We start from the raw sequence: 21,850 nt of genomic DNA on the forward strand, positions 1-21,850 counted from the left end.
AGGATCTCAAGCCCAACTAATAGGCAGTGGTCACGAATAGAAGGCCCATCTCACAGGCCACATGGCCTCTTAGCTGTACAGCAGCTCTCCTGCTGTCCCCCTGACTCCACGCTCTTCTTTGTTTTTGGGTCACGCTCCACACTGAAACCAGAGTCATCTTTCTAGATCCAGAGCCGTTTAAAATCTTTCATAGCTTTCATCGGCCAGGTTTTAGTCTGGGATGCAGTGTCCTTCCTCCCTCATCTTGGGGCCACTCTGCCTCATCCCCATTCCCCTTTGGCCTCTAGGAACTTTCCCTTGACGATCGTGACTTAGTCATGTTCTTCGTGCATTTCCAATACCCACCATAACAATATTTCACTGACGTAACAGGAATAGAGAGGTCAACGTCGCGTTTCATCTCAATCCCTGCAACATAAAACAAAATCGAATTAATACACTTTTGAAATTGAGGAGGCACCTCATTAGGAACTGCCTTGAGAATGTGTGGGTGGCCTTTAATAGCATTTACTGTTTTGTTTTTAATAGCAGGCGGAGGAGGAAACTTAACAAGGGGATCACTTGCTGTAAATCCCTAGGGAATCTCAATGAGCTGAGAGGGAAGTAGGGCAGGACTACATTAGGCGAAGGGGATAACTTACCAACATATATAAAGAGTTAAATACAGGAAATAGGTCGACTGAAAATGAATGAAGCAAAAATTAGACTGACTTCTCATGCTTGCTTCCTGCCCATAAAGACACTTGTATTTTCCAAGATACCCCGCAAATCACCCTCCAACTCCCGCTGCTCTTAGTTCTGAAAGTTTTGTCTACTCGTCTGTTCCTCAATGCCTGGTCCTACCTGCCTGCAATTTGTCAACTCCCAAACTTCAGCGTTGATGGAAAGTAATGAGCGAAATGTATCACTTTTCATTTTATTTTCTGTGCACCCATATAAATGGTACCTTCAAGTTTAAAAAAATATTAAGACAACAAGCTGATCATTCCATCTCAACGAATCTATCAACTTCTTAAAGTCAGAAACACAGCCTTCTCCATCTTTCTGTCCCTCTCAGGGTCTAGCCCAGTGACTGTCACGGTTGACCGTGGTATCAGTATTTCATAAGTTATGTCATGTAGTGACACTGAGATTGGGTCACTCAATAAGAAGAATGCTTCACAGAGAAATTCAGCTGTTGAACAAAAGTTTATTAAGTGTCTGCCATATGCCACACATTGGCCTAAAGTGGTGATAAAAATGGAGTGAGTTCTTGCTTTAATGCAACTTGGGTTCAGATGGAGGAAAGAGATAATAAACAGGTAAATAAGTAGATAATTTCATTTCAGAGAGTGATATATAAAGAAATGTAACATTTAAAGCATCTGCATATTCTATGAGAGCTGTCGTGGTAGTTTCAAAACCATCTTTTCCCAGACCATCTGGGTTTCTGTTTCGTTTCTGTTTCACTTCGTCTTGGTCTCACCTTCCCATCAGGAAGGCTACCTGCTCTACCCCGGTCTTCATTACGCTTGTGCTGTTCACTCCTTATGATTCCCTAGGATCAAAACCACTAAGAAAGACAGATCCCCAAGTGCACCAAACTCTACATGGCCATCGAAGACTCATGGATAATAGTCAAGTTACAGAATCTCTGAGACGTGGCAGCCTGAGCAGACAGGCAGTTGCGTGCACGTGTCTGTCTTTAAAAATAGAAATAATAAATGTGGCCCATTTCCCATGCAGATGTTAACGCCTAACTTACATGTATTCTCCTGTAGCCTTCTCAAGATTTCCCATATGCCCAAGGGTGGCCCTCGGCAAAACATTAGGCCAAAAATGACCACTCTGTTGTGTACATGTTATTTATGAAGTCATATGAGTTCACAAGCCAAAGTTAGTTATTTTATCAACGGGGCTACTTATGGTAGTCCATTTTCATGGGAGATCCTTGACTTTCTTCTCTTTGTCTTCAACAGACCTTTCAAACCTACCTACACAGAAATAGATCTCCAAACCCACTTTGTGGTGTCTGTTTTCATAGCCCCTCGTGTCTATAGTACGCAAGTTATTATTACTCTTTATAATAATAAAACCTCTTAAATTTATCTAGGGCCTGTTTTCAAGTGGCTTCTTGGAGCTCTAAGTACTTTATAGTTTATTATTTACACCTACTCATTGGTAAATATGGCGCTTGATCATTTTAAGGGGCTTTACAATTACTCTTGCCGATTACTCATCCCCATGCCCCAGTTCTAGAAAAACATCTCCATTTTGCAAACAAGTGCATCATTCCACGGCTTGGAGAAGGAATATCCATGTGGAACGTGGGACCCTTGAGTTGGTTACAGGGATAGCTGCCTTCTGCTTGACTTGGTGGTAACTTTGTGAGACCTCAAGTGACAGGAACTCAGGTTACATAGACCCTCAGATTACCATCAAATCCTTTCTTTGCTAAGGCTGCTATGGTTTTACGTTAAACCAACCATCAGTTTTATGTTTCAGTAGTGATTTGTGATACTTATATCCTTGGGGCTTTGGAGGTCTTTCCCCTCAAGGCAGGAGGGAGCACAGGTTCTGGAAGCACAGGATTGTTCCATGTTCTATTCATTCTGGCTCCTGTGTGCAGATTTCACTGCTTTGCCTCATTCTGCCCATAGAGACCCTTCCTCCAAGGCTGACAAAGCTGGTCAGAGGAACTTTGTGTCTTCTGCTTGAAATCAGCCCTGGATGGAAATCCACCCCCTCACACACAGACTTGCCACTTTACTGTGCACCTCCTACATGTCATGTGCTGAGTTTGCTGCAAACCCATTTCTTGTAGACCTTGGTCATTCCTTCATATTCACTTCACAGACTCTGTGCTCTTTCCATCTTTCATAACAATGTGGTATGTTTCTTAGTTAAACCTGGCAACTCTTGGTATCTGCTATGGTCTGAATGTTTGTGACCCCCAAACAAATTCATATGTTGAAATCCTAATGACCAATGCTATGGTAGTAAGCGGTGGGGTCTCTGGATTAGGTCATGAGGGTGTCATGCATGGGATTAGTGGTCTTACAAAAGAGACTCCCGGAGATGCCTTGTCCCTTCTACCATGTGAGGACACAGCAAGGAGGTGCCAGCTATGAACCAGGATGAGGGCCCTCACCAGAACTTGACCGGGCTGGTGCCTTGATCTAGGACTTCACAGCCTGCAGAACTGTGAGAAATAAATGTTTGTTGCTTATAAGGCCCCCACCTCTGTGGTATTTTGCTTTAGCACCCTGAGTGGACTCAGGCAGTATCTGAAACCAGCAACTAAATAGATTTAATATCCCCGGTGCCTCCGCGTTTCAAGATGGTTCTTTTACAATGGGAATCTGAGAGGCAGACTAGATTTTTTTAGTGTCCCATCCTTTTTAATCAAAGGATTCTGTACTGCCAGGCCCTAATCTCTAACATACTTCATATCATACACTTCCACTGAAGTGGCATTTTCCACTACTTTTGCAATGTAAATATCCAAAGGCAAAGACCAGGCATAGAAGGCAGAAAAAAGTTGGAGCAGTTATGGTTGCATTTGGAAATTTAGCTTTTTATTCCAGAAATTATCTACAACATAAAGAAATGCACATATCATATACTTAAAAAAATTTTTTTAGGAATCTCATATCTAGGAAGGTCATGAGATCTGGCTGATTCTCAGCTCACCCCCATACTTCCACATCACTGTACCTCTCCACTTTTTCCCTCACCAAATTTGCATTAGCTAAACATTTAATTTCTACAGTTAAAAAAAATCTTTTTGGATATAGAGGGCATTGAAATAAACTAAGTTTTCATTGTTCTTCTTTGCTAATTACTGCTATAATTCTCATCCTCTTAAAAACTTTCCCCTACAAAACAAATTTAATAATTATCAGGATTATTAAAAATTAATTCCTACTCTAGATGACCTCAAAAAGAAATTGGTCTCCAAAAGGGCTTAGTCTGTCTAGTTTCAACTCAAACTGTATTTGAAATAAAGTTTTGAAAGGAATTGATAAATGCTAGTAGCCCAGACATAACCTTTCCATGAATTTTTTAATCATTTACTATCTATCCTCTAAGGTAATTAACATCATTTTAGGAAGGTGTACAATAAACACTACTTCAAAGCCATGCCTTCCCGGGTGTGTGTCTGTCACCCCTGGGCACAGTGGGGTCGCTGGGTTGCATCGCCATGCAGTGGAAAGAACATGGGCCCAGGGTTGGTAGACTGAGTTCCCAAGCTCTGTCATTATCTACCTTCTGTGGGCAAGTTGCTCATTGTTTCTGCACTTGAACTTTTAAAGATGAGCAAGTAACAGAACCAGCTGTGCCCACCCCAGAGTGTTGTAGGGATTCATCAGCGAAAACGTGAAAAGGTCTTGAAATGTGAAACACGATGGCAGGGAAGGACTTCCCAGTGTTGTGAGCTGTGCCAGTGGAATGCCTGAATTAGAGTAAGAAGTGTTCCCCACCCCCGATATTTGTTAAGGAAGCTACATAAAGGAATATTGAAAATAAAAGTCTTCTCCCCGAAGTCCCAAGAGTTAAAAACAAATTCATTCCTTTATTTAACAAATATTTATTAAGGATCAGCTAAGGGAAGGTTATTCGATTGGGTGGATTAAGAATACAAAGATTGATCCAATGTGGATTTGGAGTCAGAGAATTCCCATACAGTGTGACACGCCTGCCTTATATTCGCTCATCTTTCTATCCCCACGTTCAGCACAGGCAACTGGTGGATGTAAGACCCCCGATCTGTCATCCTACTGGCGTTTGGACAAGTACTAAACTCTTACCTCAACAGCTTTCTCATTATTTAGGTCCCTGGACTCAAAAGGAAGTAGAAGGAATATAAAATATTTAATGGTTTGATTCCGTCCCAGTCCTTACTGCTAGGGATCCATAATTCATTTCACTAGAGGAATAGCCCCGTATACTGCAGCCCTGGCTTCCAGGGTTAAGAATCTATTTATGGATTAGCAAATGCATTAGTGCTACGTGTTAGTACTTGCCTCATAGTTTAGCCCTGCTAGAAATTGGATGGAAGTATTAAAAAAGGGCTTTGTGTTGGAACAGTGTATTTTTACTTTTCTCTGATGGACAAAACCGTGGCCTGTGTCAGGCCACTCATTCCACTTTTTATTAATATTTGCACTGGTGGAACACACCCAGTTTCATCACACGTGCTTCTGGTGCTTTAAAATATATGAGCATTTGTCGCCCCCATTTAACTTCTTGGCAAAGAGAGCTCCAGAGAGGTAAGGTGACTCCTGCCTCAGCACAAGTCGCTAGGGAAATGGCTCAAGTCTCTCTCTCTCTGCATTGTCTGGGGTTCCAGACTCATTTACATGATGTTGATCTTGCTCTAAAAGAACACCTTAGGGACTTCCCTGGTGGTCCAGTGGTTAAGACCCTGCGCTTCCAGTGCAGGGGATGTGGGTTCGATCCCTGGTCAGGAAACTAAGATCCCACCTGCCTCGCGGCCAAAAAAAAGAAAAAAAGAGAAATAAACAGATACTTTAAAAAAATAAAAGAACACCTCAGATTGTATATAGTATCTTTCCCTGGCAAGGTCATTCATTTTTACATATTCACTCTCTAACTTTTAGTTGCTGTCATGAAGGAAGGCAATGTAAAAATGTGCTTGTTTTAAGGACAGAGCTCTTGCTTCATTATTTTACCCCAGTCAGGTTATTCATCATGTGGTCTTCTTGCCATCTAGAAATGGGGATGGGGACTGCTTATGGTCACCTTTGGTTGTTGTCATAAACTAAGCGCGATTACTGTGCAGTAACCCTGAAAGCACCTTCCTCGCCCTCCAGAACATCTCCATTTCCTTAGCTGTGGGCCAAGACTAAGTTCAGAGGTCATAGGTCAGAGACATAGCAAGATATTGGGGTATATTCCAGATCTCCAAATGGGAGGGTAATGGGGCATGCCATTATCTTCCCCGCCCCACTATTATTCCCACAAGTATTTTAACTCCAGATTATTACTGAGTCGCACGGTCGTGCTGATGAGGACAGGTGAAGTGGTTTGAACCTGGGAGCGAGGAAACCAGTGCCCAGTGATCCAGATCTGTTTCGGGCTGCATTCTGCATTGTTCCCATCCAAGCTGAGCGCGCTCTTGGCTCTTTCCGGTCAGCACACACCTCCAGGAGCAATGCCTTAATTGCAGTTTTGGACAACTGACTATTCCGTCCATAGCATCTCATCTTTTCTCTGTGTGTTTAACTTGCTCTTTTACTTGGCTAATCTGCGTGGAATTCTTCAAATTCCAATAAGCAGAAGGACAGTGTTTATTTCCTTGGCTAACTGTATATGCTATGCCCAATGTGGATAATGAAGTAGGGAAGCAGATTTTTTTCTTATTTTGGAAGACAGCATTTAATTGGTCTTTTGAGGCTGATGCTCCAGTGTTTATTAGGATTTCAATATGACCAAACAATCTTTGCATCGCCCACCTCCTTTAGAAGGCCTGCCTCAGGTGGATTATGCCCTGAACCTCCAAAAACTCCGGGCCTCACAGAGTTAAAACCTTTCCAAGTCCCCCAGTCTCTATCCACTGCATCCTCAACCCCCTTGGTGGGGCTAAGGGTCTTGACCTTGTCACTCTGCCTGAGGACAAGGGGAGAGGAAGAGCTGAATCCAACTGTGAATTCAGTGTCCCAGAAAAGAGAAGCAAAAATCCTTTTTAGCACCCTGACATACTCACATCTCCTGTGAGTCATCTGCGATGCTTGCTGACTGGATGGCAAAGAGCAAACGTGAACTTGGTTTTGCTATGAAATGTGTAAGACAAAGAGGGAAATGAGTTACTTATTTTTCTTTCCAATTTCTAAAGATGGTAATTAGGAGAACTCACACCAGCCAGGCTCAAGTGAATGGAAGCAAGACCCCTATAGGCAGTGCAGTGTATTAATGTAAAAATATGCTTAGACAACATAACTTGTCAGAGAGGATTATTTCTACTTAGTAGATCTGCAGGAGCCCCTTTGCTCTCCCATTCAGAATTTGACTAGAGAAGAGAGTGGGGAGAGAAGGAGAGGGAGAGAGAGGGAGGGAGAGAGACGGGGAGCGCACATTAGTGAACAGCTACTGTGGCATTGATGTTGGAGCGCACTTCTGAACTGGCTTTTGTTGAGACTATCAGTGTATCTGTGCAGAAAGCATGCGCTGTCCCAAATCCGCTGTTACTATGAGAAATGAAGAGCTGCTTTTAAGGTATGTTACTGTGTTCTTTGTTTTAACGTATGCCGTGCTAGTTTCCAGAGCTGGCTGAGACAATCACCATGCCCTGAATCAAGTAGCTTCCTTATCTTAGAAGGAAAAAAAAAAGAAGCTAGAGAGAGAGAGGAGAGAGGGAAACGATATCGAGACCAAGAGATTGGGAGAAAGAGAGAGCAAGCAAGAGAAAGGAAAAGGACTCCTGTGGACGAGTTATATTTGCAGGAGTTGCCTTTTGCAAGCATATCATGTATTTGCTCTCTGCTATTTGTGCGCGGCCAGTGGATAATTTTAAAGGCTCCGAATCTGGCTCTGGGTTTGTCTTTTCCTTTGCAATGTCTAAGCCTCTTTCATTATTATGCACTCTGCATGGAATACTCAGCGAGAAAGGAGCTAAGGAGACTCCATATTAGACTTGCGTTCCAGATACCGCTCTAATCTGGACTTAGCCTACCTAAATAGTCCTTCTGTGTTACCAGGTTTGGATCACTTTATCCTGTTTGCCAAAATGTGTACCTGTTTAAAGACTTCTATTCATGCATGGCGTCCTGGGTCCCTCTGTATTGAAAGCAAATATTTGTTTCCTGCATCTGTGTTAGGGTCCTACCGCTTACCAAGAATGAGCCACCTTTTGGGAAGCAGAGAAGGAATTATGATAGAATTGGCATCCTGCTTTGAAAAATGTAGTCTTTTGTTTATTTCCTAGCAGACATTGTAGCACTGAATACATCTATGGGTCTGACAATGGGACCCATTGAACAATGGAGCTGTCAAACTAGCTTAATGCATGTCTGGGGCTTTTTTTTTTTTTCTTTCTCAACACCCTTTTATCTGCTTTAATCTTGTTTGTATAGACTATACAGATTGAAGAGCTTTTAGGACTGCTTGTTTGTGGTTTTGTGCTTTTAAAAGATTTAATATCTGCCGTTCATAGGGCTTTTTGCATTTTGCAGCTATGTTGGTTGGATTAAGTTAGAGATTTATTGCTTACCTCTCTGTTAACTACAGGAAGAAACTCACTGATTGAGACTGCTTGTAACACTATTATCATTCTGGCAGATACCTTGTTATCAGACATGCCTCTACAGTATTTAATTCTTGGGGATTTAAAATTTGCCTATTTAGTGGACTTACGGAACATAGCACACAAGAGAAGTTAAGAGGTATATTTCTAATGTTTAAGTAAATTATAATTTCTAGTGTCTGCCTCCTCTTTGGGCCCCTAGGTAGGTAAACAGTTTAGAAATTCAAGGACAAGTGAGAACTTCCGCCCTTCTAATTTTGGTCACAAACTGTCATTATCTAGCCTGTTAAATTGTTAAGTTAAAGGTGTCTATGGAATGTGTCAATTTTTGATATATGATTATGTGCTCATAAAATGCATTTCTATGCAAGGTAAACATTTCTCACATCTTCAAGAATCTTTCCTTTTATAACATAAGCATTGGTTTCTCATGTGAAAACAGTGAGACTTCAAAAAGAGAAAATGGAAAAATCTGTTGCAAACTTCTCTAATATTAAAAACATTTTTATTCTCACATTAGATATAAAAGAACTGATCCTAGACTATTAAATGGTAATTGATCTACATGAAAATCATGTCACTAAGGTTCGTTTCCATAAAGAATATATCTTTTCTAACATTTTAGTGTTTTGCTTTAATTAGCTGTTTGTGCCAGAGCAGTATATTGAAAAATATTAGTAAATTTATAGAGATTAAGGACCTAATTTTTAAAAACAGAAGGGAAATCATTTTAAAGGGTAAATTTTAAAAAACAGATGTATTTAGTTACAAATATTTCTTCTTGGATTATATTGTGTTCAAATTAGTGATGTTCTCAGTAAACAAGGAACAAGATGTATTCCTTATGAAAACAGTTATGAAACATTAACTATTTTTTAGAGTTTGGACATGCATTTCAATTTTTTAAACTTAAGTTGAAATGTTATATTTAATTCAGAATTATGAAAATTAATGTTGCAAGCTCAATAAATTGCCTTCTGGAACATAGATTTTCTATAGACAATATTTTCAGAGTCTGGCTGGACCCAAAACGTATCTGTAGGATAATAATATTTTTAAAGTCATCCATTGTGAGTAAAGTGGATTTTATGATTATGTTCTCTTACTTCCAAAGGGATCTGAACTGCTCATTCCATTGGGTATGCCAGTAATTGCTTTTAGGATGAGCTCATAGAAGGTAATTGGTGAAGCTTTATATCCGAAACTGGCCCACTATTACCAGCACACCTAGATTCTGCATTCATGGGAAATTTTTATTCCAAAACAAAGGTCACAAAGCAATTTTTTGTGGTTTGGGAAAAAAAAGCAGTGTCCTGTGTTCCCCAGCTGCCTGTCAGAAGCACGCTGAAATAAATATCTTGGAAACCTACACGTTAAATTTTTGACTAAATTTTAATCATTTACCTGTGATCTATTCACTTTAATTCCTGGGTGATCATATTAGGTCCAAGAACAAGGGAACTCCCTTCCCACTTGTGCTTTAACCCATTACCAGCTTTCAGAATTCCAAGACCCCCATTCAAGTGTCTGACATGCAGCTATCTTTTCCTTTAGCCTGATGGGGAAGTAGGAGATGGCCGAAGTTGGCAAACTTGTCTACATCTATTTCCACAACAGTAACAAGATATGTAATCTGTATCCTGCCATCAGCCTCTATGTGGGATGATTCCCTTCCAGGGTGACCTAAACAAATGTCAAAGTGAATTTTAATTCTAAGCCCAGACTTGCAGAAAAGGAATAGCAAAAGTGTCAAACTGGGAAAATGGCTTCTTTCAATAGAGTTGCAGTTGCACCCCGAGGAGTCCCTTCACACAGGAGACTCAGGAATACATAGCTGTGTTCAGCAGACCACAGGCTGAGATCTGTAACCTTGACGTATCAATAGTCCTTTATTTGTGAAAATGACACCTCACGGTTTTTCTTTTTCAAAATATGAGTGTGTACAGTTACAAAATATCCCTTTGGGGCTGAAAAACAAAGAAAGGCATTTGATTAATATTCATATCTAGAACTTTAGAGCAAGTGCAGATTGTGCTGGGACACCCAGGAAGTCATTCGAAGAGTGAATCAATACTAATTATTGTAATCAGGGCGGTTAATTAGGTGAAAATGTGGCTGATGGAAAGTTCATTGCTCGCAGCCCTGGAAACACCTAGGTTGATGAAAAGAAGGTAATATACAAAAGCAAGAGTGTTAGGTGGGAATGATTGTTCTGTATTTAAGGGGTCAGAATCTGTCGATGAAAAACATAGCTTGATTTGGTATAATCGTGGCAGTGAGAAAACTAGAAATATCCAACTTAGTTTCTGGTGTAGAGATTTCAGTGAAAGTCATTAACAGAATGCAGTTTGTTAAGAAGCATCTCCTGTGGCTCCACAGCATTTATCTGCCCTTCCTCCAGTGGTAACAAGTATATTTCACCCAGTTGCAATAACGCCTTAGATCATCTTGATTATCCTTCCTTGAATTTCTTTCTACATTTGGTAATTCCTGGGGAATTTGTTGGCAGTGGGGGTGGGGGGAGGGCGGGTTCTCCTTTCATCAAACTACTATTGCTTCTCTCTTGGTTATTACTGGCTTTGGGAATTTTTCTGAACTCGCAGTGACTTTCATTCTGTAGGAAAGAAGAGGCAGTGGTTTTTGGAGAAGATTAAGATCCGTGGCATTTCACTTAACTGACATGGGAAAGAGGGTGTCAGAGGAAGGAAAGCTTATGTGAGGTTTCAATGTTGTAGCCCATTAAGAATTGAAATGAAGTGTCCTAGAGCTGAAGCACCTTTCTGATCCCACGGTACCTGTCTCCAGAGGTCGGACTGAGATGGAAGCTAGATGTACATGTAAGAGAGAGAGAGAGAGAGAGAACCTCTACTCAGCTCAGAAATGTGCTGGTTAACCCTGATTTGGGATGAGGTACCCTTTGTTCCCAGACGCAGCCTTCTGCTTCATGCGATGTCATTAGGGGTTGTTCCATGCAGGTATGTTTATCTGATCCATAGCTCTCTTCTGACTGTGACAGATCCCAGCACATTTTCTTTTATGTCAAGACCGTCACAGTTAACGGGGAATGGCATCTGTGGGGGGAGGGTGACATGTGTTCCCAGGGCAGCTCAGCTGTTCCCTCACCTCTTTCCACATTGACCCGCCCGTGATTGGCTGCCTAGGGTTGTGATGAATCACTGCAGTTCAGGAAGCAGGACGTGCCAGCGTGCCCTAGGAGAAAAACAAAAACCAGAATTTTCCTGCATAATCATTCAGTTGAACAAACTTTGTTGTCATGGACAAGAAGAGCGTGAGGTTTGAAGTTACCAGGTTGATACACCTTCAGTATCCATGGCTCTTTGAATCCCTGGGCTGAGAAAGGTTGCAGCTGCAATCGGTAAAAATTCTGTGTTGAAACTTAAGGATGGCATTGGTAGCTTCCAGCTGGTGGGTGAACTGGCGCGAAGGGGCACTGTGGTACCTGGTGCAGGAATGAATCAGACTCTTGTCATGGCTCCTGTAAAGCTGCCCATCTCAGTGATTCAGGGGCTGCAGGTCCTCCTGTGGTGTTGTCCTCTTTGTCATGCCTTGCTTTCTGAATATCTTGGCTTGGGACCCCAGCTCTCTTTGGGGTTCTGTGAGATGGCTTCCCCGTTCATTCAGAGATGATTTAGGAAGCGTCTCTGTGAATGAAAACGCACTGAGTTGGTGATGGGTGGCGTGAGCTCCTGGTGGTGGCAGTTAGGGTTCATTTTGACTTTCGCTTTGGAAACTGACTTGATCAAAAGGGATGGAGCCCTCACCCGCAGCCCCAGGATGCTCAGTGCCTGCCTTGCATAAACCGTACCCTTCCTCTCCCCTGTGGGTTAGGCTGCTGGCCTTAGAATCAGTGAAAACTTTAATGCTACAAGAACAATAGGATTAGGACTGGCTTCCTCTTTTCCTTCCCATCTGCCAGTTCCAGATTTAAACAAAGATCAGGGAGTGGGAGTGTTATGATTAAAGTAAGGATTAAATCCAAAATTTATTGACAGTCTACTCTCTACCGGGCACTAGGTGATCTCTTTTCATCTTGTATAATTTAATCCTCACAGATACCCAAGAGTTAGTGGTAGTTATGTTATTCCCATTTCAAAGATGAAAAAAACAGACCAAGAGAGGGAAACTGGACACACAGCTCATGGTGGAAGGGATTCTAAGTCACGACTCAGGCCAACTCCTTCCCTGGCCAATTTAAGAGTACAAATATTGGATATTTGACATTTGAAAGTCATATTTTCCTCCAGTGCCACATTTCCGCGGTGCACTGATTTGTGCATGCCTTCTAGTTTTGTACGGAGTAAGCTGTACAGTAAGAAAGGGAAAATCACAGTCGTTTTTGCTTCTGAGTTTTTACAGCTCCCCTGCGTATGCTCACTGGTTCCCCTTATAGCTCATGAGGTCTTTGAATTAAAGCACCCATGGCTCACTTTTCTCAGGCTTTAATCTGTATAATGGGAACACATGTTGGAGGGAATAATAGAGAAATAATAGAGAAATCTGAAGCATGATGAAATTGAAATGTGACTTCTAATCTGCATAAGGGGCCAAAATGTATCATATTGTAATCAGAACCAACCAAGCAACAAATATACTATGTGACATAATCTTTTCTCGTTAAGAAGCTCAAGACAGTCATGAAACAGAGAGGGAACAGTGGGTAAGAAGGTATCAAGTGGTGTATAATGAGGGGAGGGGGCCTTGAAGGATGGAAGAGGGAGCAGGAAAGGGAAGTTGTCCTTAGAACACCCCGGATTCATCTTTGTTATTAAAACAAAGCCAAACAAAATCCTTAATTTCATCACCTTTCTTCCTCAGACCTCAAAGTCATTCACATCTCTCCTCCTCTCTCGCTTTGCCATATTCCTATGAAACAGTGCAAATGTAGCTGTTAGCCGCCACCAGAGAGTATGAGAGACTAAGAGATTGGGCAACATGAAGGTTTATACTCAGCCATAGTGATAAGATAAGATAACACATTTCCACTTAGCTTGGGTAGATTGCTACACCACTTTTCCATGAAGATTTTGGGTAGTTCTTTTAAGAGAAAGAAAAAAAGAATTTCTTTCCCCTAACGGACTTTATGGGAATGAGCATCAAAAGCAAATTTAAAGAAAAAGTCATTTGGGATTTGCAAAAACCTCTATCATAAGCTAAAAATAGTTAGAGATTTGAACCATATTATAGGGAAAAAAATAAATTTCCTGTGCTCAAAACCTTAATGTATTTTCAACCTACATGTCACTTTAATAGCTTGGTTATGTAATTGCTGTAGTAATAATTAGGTTAACACCTCATACCTCTCATCAGAGGATCATGGTAGATTTTGATTTTTCAGCCATCCATCCCTACAAGGAAACGATGGCCACGTACATGCAAAGGTCTAGATGATGAATCAGAAAATTAAATGACGTGTTCCCAGTCAGTCCACTCTTTCAGGTGCAGAATCCAACAGGTTTGATTCTTAAATCTTATCATCTTTTTCACTCCGCTTGCAAGTAGCATTTGTCTTAAAGAGTCTGATCTGCATCCACTGTGTCAGATGACTTCTGATCCTCGGAAGGAAAGCTCTTTGATGGGGATCCATCATCATTGTGGGTAAAGCAGATTCATGTGTTCTCTTTTACACGCAATCCAAGCATTTGGTCTCTTTAATCCTTCCTCTTCTTCAAGATGTATTTGTTTAGAAGAAGGAGGGACATGGAGGCCAGTGGGGCTTTCATGCCTCCGGAGAGTCCCTCTCAAGTCCTGATTTTGCTTCTCGCCAAGATCAGTCTCAGACAACACCCTCCCCCCGCCCCCCTCCCCCGCCCACTAAGTCTTAAAACTTCCTTTCTCTTTCTTTTTCTTCTGCCCCCACCTGTTGCTGCTTTCTCTCTAGACCCAATGTTATGCCTACTGCTATATCCACCCAGCTGTCGCTGCTCAGCTGCTGTGTTTCATCAAACAGTAGCTTCTCTTTTTGAAATTTACAGCATGTGACAGTAAGATGAGAACTTCTGGCCATTTGGGGAGAACATTTCGTGGGGGTGGTGGGTGTTCAAGGGCAGATTGCCAGGGAACTCAAAACCCCACTCTGATAGGTATAAATTTTGTTCCCGCCGCCAGGCTGGCACCAGATAAAGCTACCTGATACAGTTTGAAAAATCTCAGCATCTTCAAGAGGCTGCTGGGACATTCCTTCAGAGGTGGTTTTTTCTGAGTGCCTTTGTGTACATATCACCAGGCCAGCCTTTTTCTCCTCCCCGCCCTTTCTCCAATCTTCTCTTTCCCAATTTTCATATATTTACTCACTTCATGGGACGTGATCGTCCATCCTCCCCCTCCCCCCTGTGATGATGTCTGGAAAGGAATCGCCCCAGAGACAGCTGTTCCTAGTTGAGAACTCAGCCTTGGTCGAGGCAAACTTGATTGCCCTGACAGATGAGCCACCAAGACTCTTCACTTTTGTGGTCACCTGCCTCCTCAGACCCACAGCTGTGGAGAAGAGCGTCTGGCATTGTCTGGCTTCCATTTGAGAGAGAAAGAGGGAGAAAGAAAGAGAACGCTGAAGGGGGAGGGAAATAAGGTAGCAGGGGGGATAATGGAGAAAGGAGGAAAAGGGAAAGGCAAGTCCGAGAGGGAAGTGATAGGCTGGTTGGGCTCAGGGTCTGACAGGTCCACAGTATTAGCATTTCATCCCCTTGGAATGGAAACTTCTGGAAACCTTAAAGGGGCATCTCATTTCCGAGCACGAAGGTATGTATACAAAGAACCCATCTTCCATTGGAGGGTCTCTTCAGAAGGGAGAGAGATTCACCATTATGTCTTTTGGCTCTATTGAAAACAGATTCAGAAAAACACAAGATTGCAAAAAGCCAGTAGCAGCTGTTCTCAAGGGAGAGCGACGGCTTAAAATTCCCGTACAAATGTAAAATCAGAGTTTAATAACGATGTCATCTTTATTGGCGTGTGATTTTACTGAAGTCTTAGGAATGTGATAAAGTCACCATTCCAGAAGCTTTCAAAATGGGGGGGGGGTAATAAGATCATTTTAAACTTGATTGGTGATATAAGTATTTTTTAAGAGATACCTTTATGGAGCTAAGAAAATATATATAATGTATCACTTAAGGATCTATTTGGGGATTTTTTAACTGCATAAAGACACTTGTTTATTTTTACAAGTTGCTGATGAAACGAGGGTAAACCAAGAACAAACACGTGACCACAAAGTCAGATACTTTCCCAGGTGCTTCAAATTCATGTGGATTTCAAACTTATTGGCTGGAAAACACCCAGTGATGGGAACCCCCCCTTCTAGGGCCTGTCTTTCTTGCTCCAAACGGCTCTCAGTACATTGGGTTAAAAAAAAAAAAAAGGAACAGCTATTTAATAAAATTTGAATTTGAAAATGTGATGGGGAAAGATGTTTTGGATTCTAGTTTTTAATAAAGAGCCAGGAGTGAGGGGAGAAAAACCCTTTTGTGAAGGTGGCTGTTTGAGGAGATGGAACAGTATTGGTACATCTGTAGTTGCATGGCCGACTGTCTACTGCTTTTAAAGAGATTGCAACCCGTGACGTTATGCATAGGAATAATTAAAAAATGGAAATTTGTCACAAAATATACAGGGCTGTCTGCAGGAGAAGAAAATTAACTGTTGGGTTATAAACGTGCATCACTATCTATCAGACTCCAGTCTCTAAGTTATGGTATAAACTGTGCAAAAATGTTGAAAGATCTATAGTCAGGGGGCTCTATCCTGGTTCATTGATGAAGGTGGGTGATAGGAGTAGGATACCTTCCATTCGAGCAGTGTGACTCCATTTACAAATGCGTTTATTAGCATTCTGTTTCTATGGAGAGGTTTTTGGGTTTTTTTTTAAAAAATGCCAGTGATAATTCAGTGCTCAATGACCACTGGAGAAAACTCAGTTTGAGATGAGGCATGGGGAGGGGGGGTGTGCTGAAACAGCACAGTGCACCCAATTGCCTGGGAAGGCCTCATATAAAATGAGGTCATTCAGAAACTTTCCCTTGAAGTGCTTCCAATTCTTGAATTGCCTTTTGTTTGGTAAATGAATAGCAAGTTGATTAAAAAGAAAAAAAAATAGACAATTAGGGATGGTAGGGGGATGGGCTTCGGGAAGAGCTTAAGGTTTTTCTACAGTGAAGCTAAAATGGTGAGGAAACTGCACTGTTCCCAACAGCCCCGTCCCCAGGGATGTCAGCACACAGAGGTGTCACCTACCAGGTCAGGTCCAGGAGGGGGGCTCGCTCATGGCCTCACCCCCTTTCACTGCTGTTGATAAGATCCTTGGCTATAAAATAGCTTCACTGAACCCCACGTGTTTAGCAGCGGCCCAGACGAGCTGTCTGCAAAGTAATTCCAACTGCCAAAACATGATACCTGATGGCTCGTTATGGCGTGAAAATTAAAAAAGGGGGCCCCCCCGTCGAGTTGTTTTAGATTTTTTTTTTTTTCCTTCTGGCAAAGCAGTCAGATGAGAAATTGAAGCTTTTCATCAGGTGGTATTTGGTTGGGTGTTTTTGTTTTTAAGCTCAAGAGCTTTTAAAATTTGTATTTTTAAAAAGAGCTATTGTGTAGGTGCTGTGATCATGGAAACAAAACCCTATAGGGTGTGTGTGTGTGTGTGTGTATTTTGTTTCTCTCTGGCACCTAAATTAAGTGCCTATGCAATCACTCTATTATTTATGTATTTGGCAGCCAAACTATTTCAGCTCAGCTACATCCAGAAGCTTTCCTTGGTTCCCGTCGTCACTGTATTTCATGTTAGAGTTTTCTTTTGTATCTGACCCTGGTTTTGCTTCTGACTTTAAATGGCAAAAGCAAATGTGCTTTGAAAACTCTGGGACACACTGTAGTTGTTAAATAAGGCAGTAACCTATGCACTAGTAATTCTTTCTCTATGACCTACTTACATACTTCTTCACCCTTCTTATAGTATGATTAAAAGCTGCTTTGAATCCACTATTGCCTCAAGAGATTTGAGCCTAGAATTTAACAAACTGCTGAGAAGGCTTAAGTCAGTAAGAGGCCTTCCCTACAGCGTCTCCCAAATAATTCACATGCAATTAAAGAGAGAATAAATATTTCAGAAGTGTGTTAATGAAGCTTTTTCTACCTTATAGAATGTAGATGTACATGGCGCTTCATTCCATAGCGGATTTGAAAATATTTTCCTTTTTGATTAATGCAGTTGTGTTTTGCTTCTGTTCTGGAGGCCGGTTCTGTTAGTTCGCTCTTCAAATAGTTTTATTATAGAGTCAGCTGCTTATATACATTTGGGAGTTATGTAAATAATGTCTAGAAAATCAGGAACTGTCAAGGTTTGTCTCATTTATCTGGCTAATTACTTTATTAAGGTTATTGAAAGACCAACAAAATTCTTATTATTTCAAAGGCAGCCTGCGGTAGCTAGGGTAGGGAAAAAATGTAGCTTAGTATTATTAGGAAAAGTTGGGGCATTTGGGGTATAAGAATTGATTTTACCGCATCTGTTTTTCAGTTCTTTATGAACCTAGCCCTGATTCCTCAGAAAGGCAATATTTTCAACTGAAGGTTAGTCCTAGCCCTATATCTGTCTTGGAATTAGAACCATCTTGGTCAAAAGCCAGATATGTTGTTCAGCTGAAGAAGGAAATCAAGTCAATTAAGTATGGACTTAATTGAATACACCAGGCCTGTTATTCTAAATCGCTCAATGCAGCAAGCCTGGATTTGCAATTGATATGTGGATTTAATATTGGTATATAAATATCCATTTTTCTTCATAATCTCTAAAGATGATCAGTTCTCATTATAACACAAGAAACTGGTGAGAAAAGATGAAAACAATTTTTTCTGCATGTTGTCTGATACATTTAACACCACGTGATACAATTAACTCCACGTGACTTAGTTGTTTAACCCTCTGGCTACTGTGAATACACCCCCAAGTGTGATACGTCATTTCAAAATAAAATTTAAAGTGATGATTAATAAAAGAGGCAAACTGTAAGACTTCTGGTTTGCAATTTATGAGGCTGCTTTAGAATGTGAAATAGGCCACAAAGAAGTTTTACAGACTGGTGACATTGTGAGAATTTCAGTTTCATCTAAATAACCGGGCAACAAAACAATGATGAGAGCGCCAAATTAGAACATCACCATATAAAAATACTTTTAAGAATTTTCACAAGTCACTTGGGAAAATTAAACTCCCTTCTTTGTGAGAATTCTGCCCTATTTCTCAGTTCCTATTAGTAAATCGGTCACAGATCTTAAATGAGTATTTAAGCTTCATGGCCATTACAGGCCTAACACTTTTCATGAAGCCACACTGTTGGTTTTTAATCATTGTATTAAATACTTCGAAATGACCCATTTGCGATGTATCGTTTTAAAAGAAAACGTGCTTTATCACTGTTTTTAGTCCCGTGTACTTCTTAATGTTTTCAAGATGATACAAAAGGAATCGTGCAGAGACTGATGAATCTTTCTCCTTGTAAAGCACGGAAAAGTCCGCAAATGTCACTTGGGCCGTTTATCTGATATTTACTTTGGCTCAACCACGAATGCTATTTCAGTTGAGTTCATACACTGGCGAGCACAGCCCACCGAGGAGCATTTAAACAAACCCCCGTGATGATTCGTCTCTCGTGGCTTCAGTTGGGGAGTTTGGGTGCGCTCGTGGAGTGCACCGGCCTTGGGCAATACGGTGGTACTAAACCCACGACCAGCGGTGGGTGAGTCGGGCCTCGTGCCAGGCTCCTGGAACTAGGGGACCGGACAGAGTCAGCGCCGGGGACGAGTGTGCGTGTCTGGAGGCCGGGGACCCTAGGCCGGGGGGCGACTTGTCCAGGGGGCGGTCCCTCCGCCTCCTCCTCCCCCCGTGGGCCGGGCGTGCGGGCCCGCAGGGGTTAAGCGGCGGCGCGGCGGGCACGGAGCTCCGCCCCCGGTCGCCGCACCTGGTGCTGGGCAGCCCGCGGCCGGGGCGCTGGCTGTCGGCGGGGATTGGCGGAGAGCCCCGGAGAGAGAATGTGACAAGTGCCGGCTCGGGCGGCCGCCGCGGGGAGGCCGCGCGCACCTGTCCCTGCCCGTCTGCGCCGCCCGCCGCCGCTCGGCCGCGCGCACCGCCGCCCCCCACGCCCGAGCGCAGAGCGCGCGCCGCGAACATGACTTCTGCCTTCAAGCTGGATTTCCTCCCGGACATGATGGTTGAGGGCCGCCTGCTAGTTCCCGACCGAATGTGAGTTTGGCCGCCCGGCCGCCTCCGGGTCGCCGGCCCGGAGCCCCGCGGAGGGAGAGGGCGGGCGGTGGTGCTCCTGCGCCCCGCGGACGCGGGGGGTGGCTCCGGTTCGGCCGCGCCCTGGGGTTCGGAGCCGGCGCTGGACGCGGGGTGGTGGGAGTGTGTCTGGAGGAGCGGCGGGGACCAGCGAGCGGGGCGCGGTAGCCGGGGTGGGGCGGAGAGCGTGGACCGGCGAGCCGGACGCGGGTTCCCGGGGTCTGGGCTTGGGGTCCGGCCCGCGGGGACAGGCGAGCGTGGCGCGGCGTCCCAGGGTGGGGTGCGCGCGTGCACGCTCGTGTCATTTGAAATTCGGGGCTGCTGGAGCTCTCGTGGCCCATTTAAAGATCCCTTCTTACCAAATTGCTCGCTTCTCTGACTTACCCTTTGCAAAGATTGCTTTCCTAGGATGGGAGAGTGGAAGGAGGGGAGAAGGAAAAAAAAAATGGGTGGGGGAGATAATTATAAAGCATGAAAATAGCCAGGTGTACTCTGTTGCAGAAATTAGAGGTAATTTTTAGGTAATCACGGTGGTTTGTCTGATATGCAGTCTATAATTTAATAATTAATGTGATTCTGGTTGTTTTACACGTCGTCAAACTAGAGTAGAGAGTTTATTGGGAGAAGTCAAGAGCTGGGATTCCTGAGGAAGGGAAAGTATGCCTAATTTTTCTTGGTCTCGTTAGTCTTGATGGGAAAGTTTCTCTTATCAGCTGGCTCACTCTGAAGGCAGTGGGATCTGCTTGTACTTCAGGAGTGTTTGAAAAGACGACCTAGAAGGTTGTCAGGAGTGGATCTGAAAGGTCTGTGTCAATTTCAGACTTGTCTCTTGTCAGGCAAGAAATGTGATAGTGAATCTAGGCTACAATTAATCGAGTGAAAAAGGGACTGCTATCCTTGGTAAGAGTACGTATAAAATGTTTCCTATTGTACACACCCTGAGATAACATTCATATTATTTCTGGCACTTTGCTCTATCCTGTGCAATTTTCAGGCCATTCTGAGCTTTATGATCCATTTCCCTGGCAACTAACTTTCCCCTACGGTGCTAGATTCTTTTTCTAGGATGTTAAATGTTATGAGCTGAGAGATTCTTGAGAAACTCTGCAGTGGCCAATTATTTGAGCCCCTAGGATTTGGGAGAGAAAAAAAAAAAGCTGGGGAGAGGGATGAAAGTCTGTTAAATGTGAATTGTCCTTCTAGTCGATATTAAGAATGTTAACTTGCTTTTACACATGATCAGGTTCATTGTCCCAACTAAGATAATCAGATAATGTAGATTAAAATATTGAATTTCCCGTTGGCAGTTTTCTCTGTGAAAGTAATCTTGATTAGTACTGTTCCCATGATATTTGTTTTGAGAGATCTCTGTCCTCTCCCCCCTCTTAAAATGGCTGTCTGTATAGGCATTTAATACATGTTTGCACATTAGCTAGTTTGAAAGTTCCGTGTTTTCTCCTCTGTAAGAGAGTTGGTGCCGAACCAAAGAATTGGCTTGATAGTGGTTTTGAATCGATGGTCACCTGCTAAGAATACTCTCTGAATGTAAAGTGTTAATGGCCTCTGAAAGATGCTATCTCTTGTCAGTTAAATTATTAATTATGGAAGTTTAATTTGTCCTTTTCATTTGGTGGATGAATGTGGCTCATTCAAACTGTTTGCTCTGAATAGAGCCTTTTTGTCTTAGTGATGGAGTCTGCTAGACAAATCCTAATATAACTTCTACCCACTTCTCTTCCATGTGTTAGTTATTTTGGAATCAAACTCAAATTGTTTTCAGTGTTTGTCAACTCTTGCTTAATTGAACCTAGAAAAAAAGAAAAACAGAGGACTTGTAAATGATAACTTTATTATTTGTTTCCAAGATAATGATTTTATGTTTCCTTAGCCCTGAGAATACTGTAGCATGTTTTCCGAAAGAGTTTGTAATTAACTCACGTTAGAGACTGTCTTTGGGGAATAGGGGTGCGTGGGAAGGAATGTGATAAGTTGAAAATGCTTGAAACCCACGCGAAGTATATCTTATTACCAAGATAGCTTTGCGGGTTTATTGTTTTCTGGACCGGTGGTTGTTTATGGTGTATTGCCATTCGGACTAAATTGCCGTCAGCTAGATTATTGGCCTGTTCCTAAAAGGAACTTATATAAAGCACAGGGCTTTTCTGGTGTTGATTTTCTAAAGCAGTAGAACATATTTTCAATGACGTTTTCCCACAAGAATATATTAGATAAGTTTGCAAGATGTAATATGTTTGAGTCCTCAAGGCAGATGAACAAATAGCTTTTGAGGTAAATGATTACGCTTCATGGCCCCATGA

The 21,850-nt window shown here is 42.4% G+C and overlaps 1 protein-coding gene across 10 annotated transcripts in view; it reads left to right on the top strand.

Annotated features, from left to right (window-relative positions):
* Nucleotides 1-21,850, top strand: part of CELF2 (CUGBP Elav-like family member 2) — a 531,606-nt gene that overhangs the window by 208,280 nt on the left and 301,476 nt on the right. For 2 of the 10 annotated variants that reach the window (XM_082449741.1, XM_082449736.1), the window contains exon 1: nucleotides 14,591-15,001. The exons of 3 other annotated variants lie outside the window; for them this stretch is intronic. In XM_082449741.1, the coding sequence (XP_082305867.1) occupies nucleotides 14,847-15,001 (155 nt within the window). In that variant the 5' untranslated portion in view covers nucleotides 14,591-14,846. Of the gene's footprint in view, nucleotides 1-14,589; nucleotides 15,002-15,033; nucleotides 19,497-21,850 lie in introns of those variants that run through there. 5 more of the 10 variants (XM_082449747.1, XM_082449745.1, XM_082449740.1 and 2 more) reach the window with 4 other exon arrangements.

This window comes from Balaenoptera physalus (genome assembly GCF_965194825.1).
Source record: "Balaenoptera physalus genome assembly, chromosome: 2".
Taxonomy (NCBI): domain Eukaryota; kingdom Metazoa; phylum Chordata; class Mammalia; order Artiodactyla; family Balaenopteridae; genus Balaenoptera; species Balaenoptera physalus.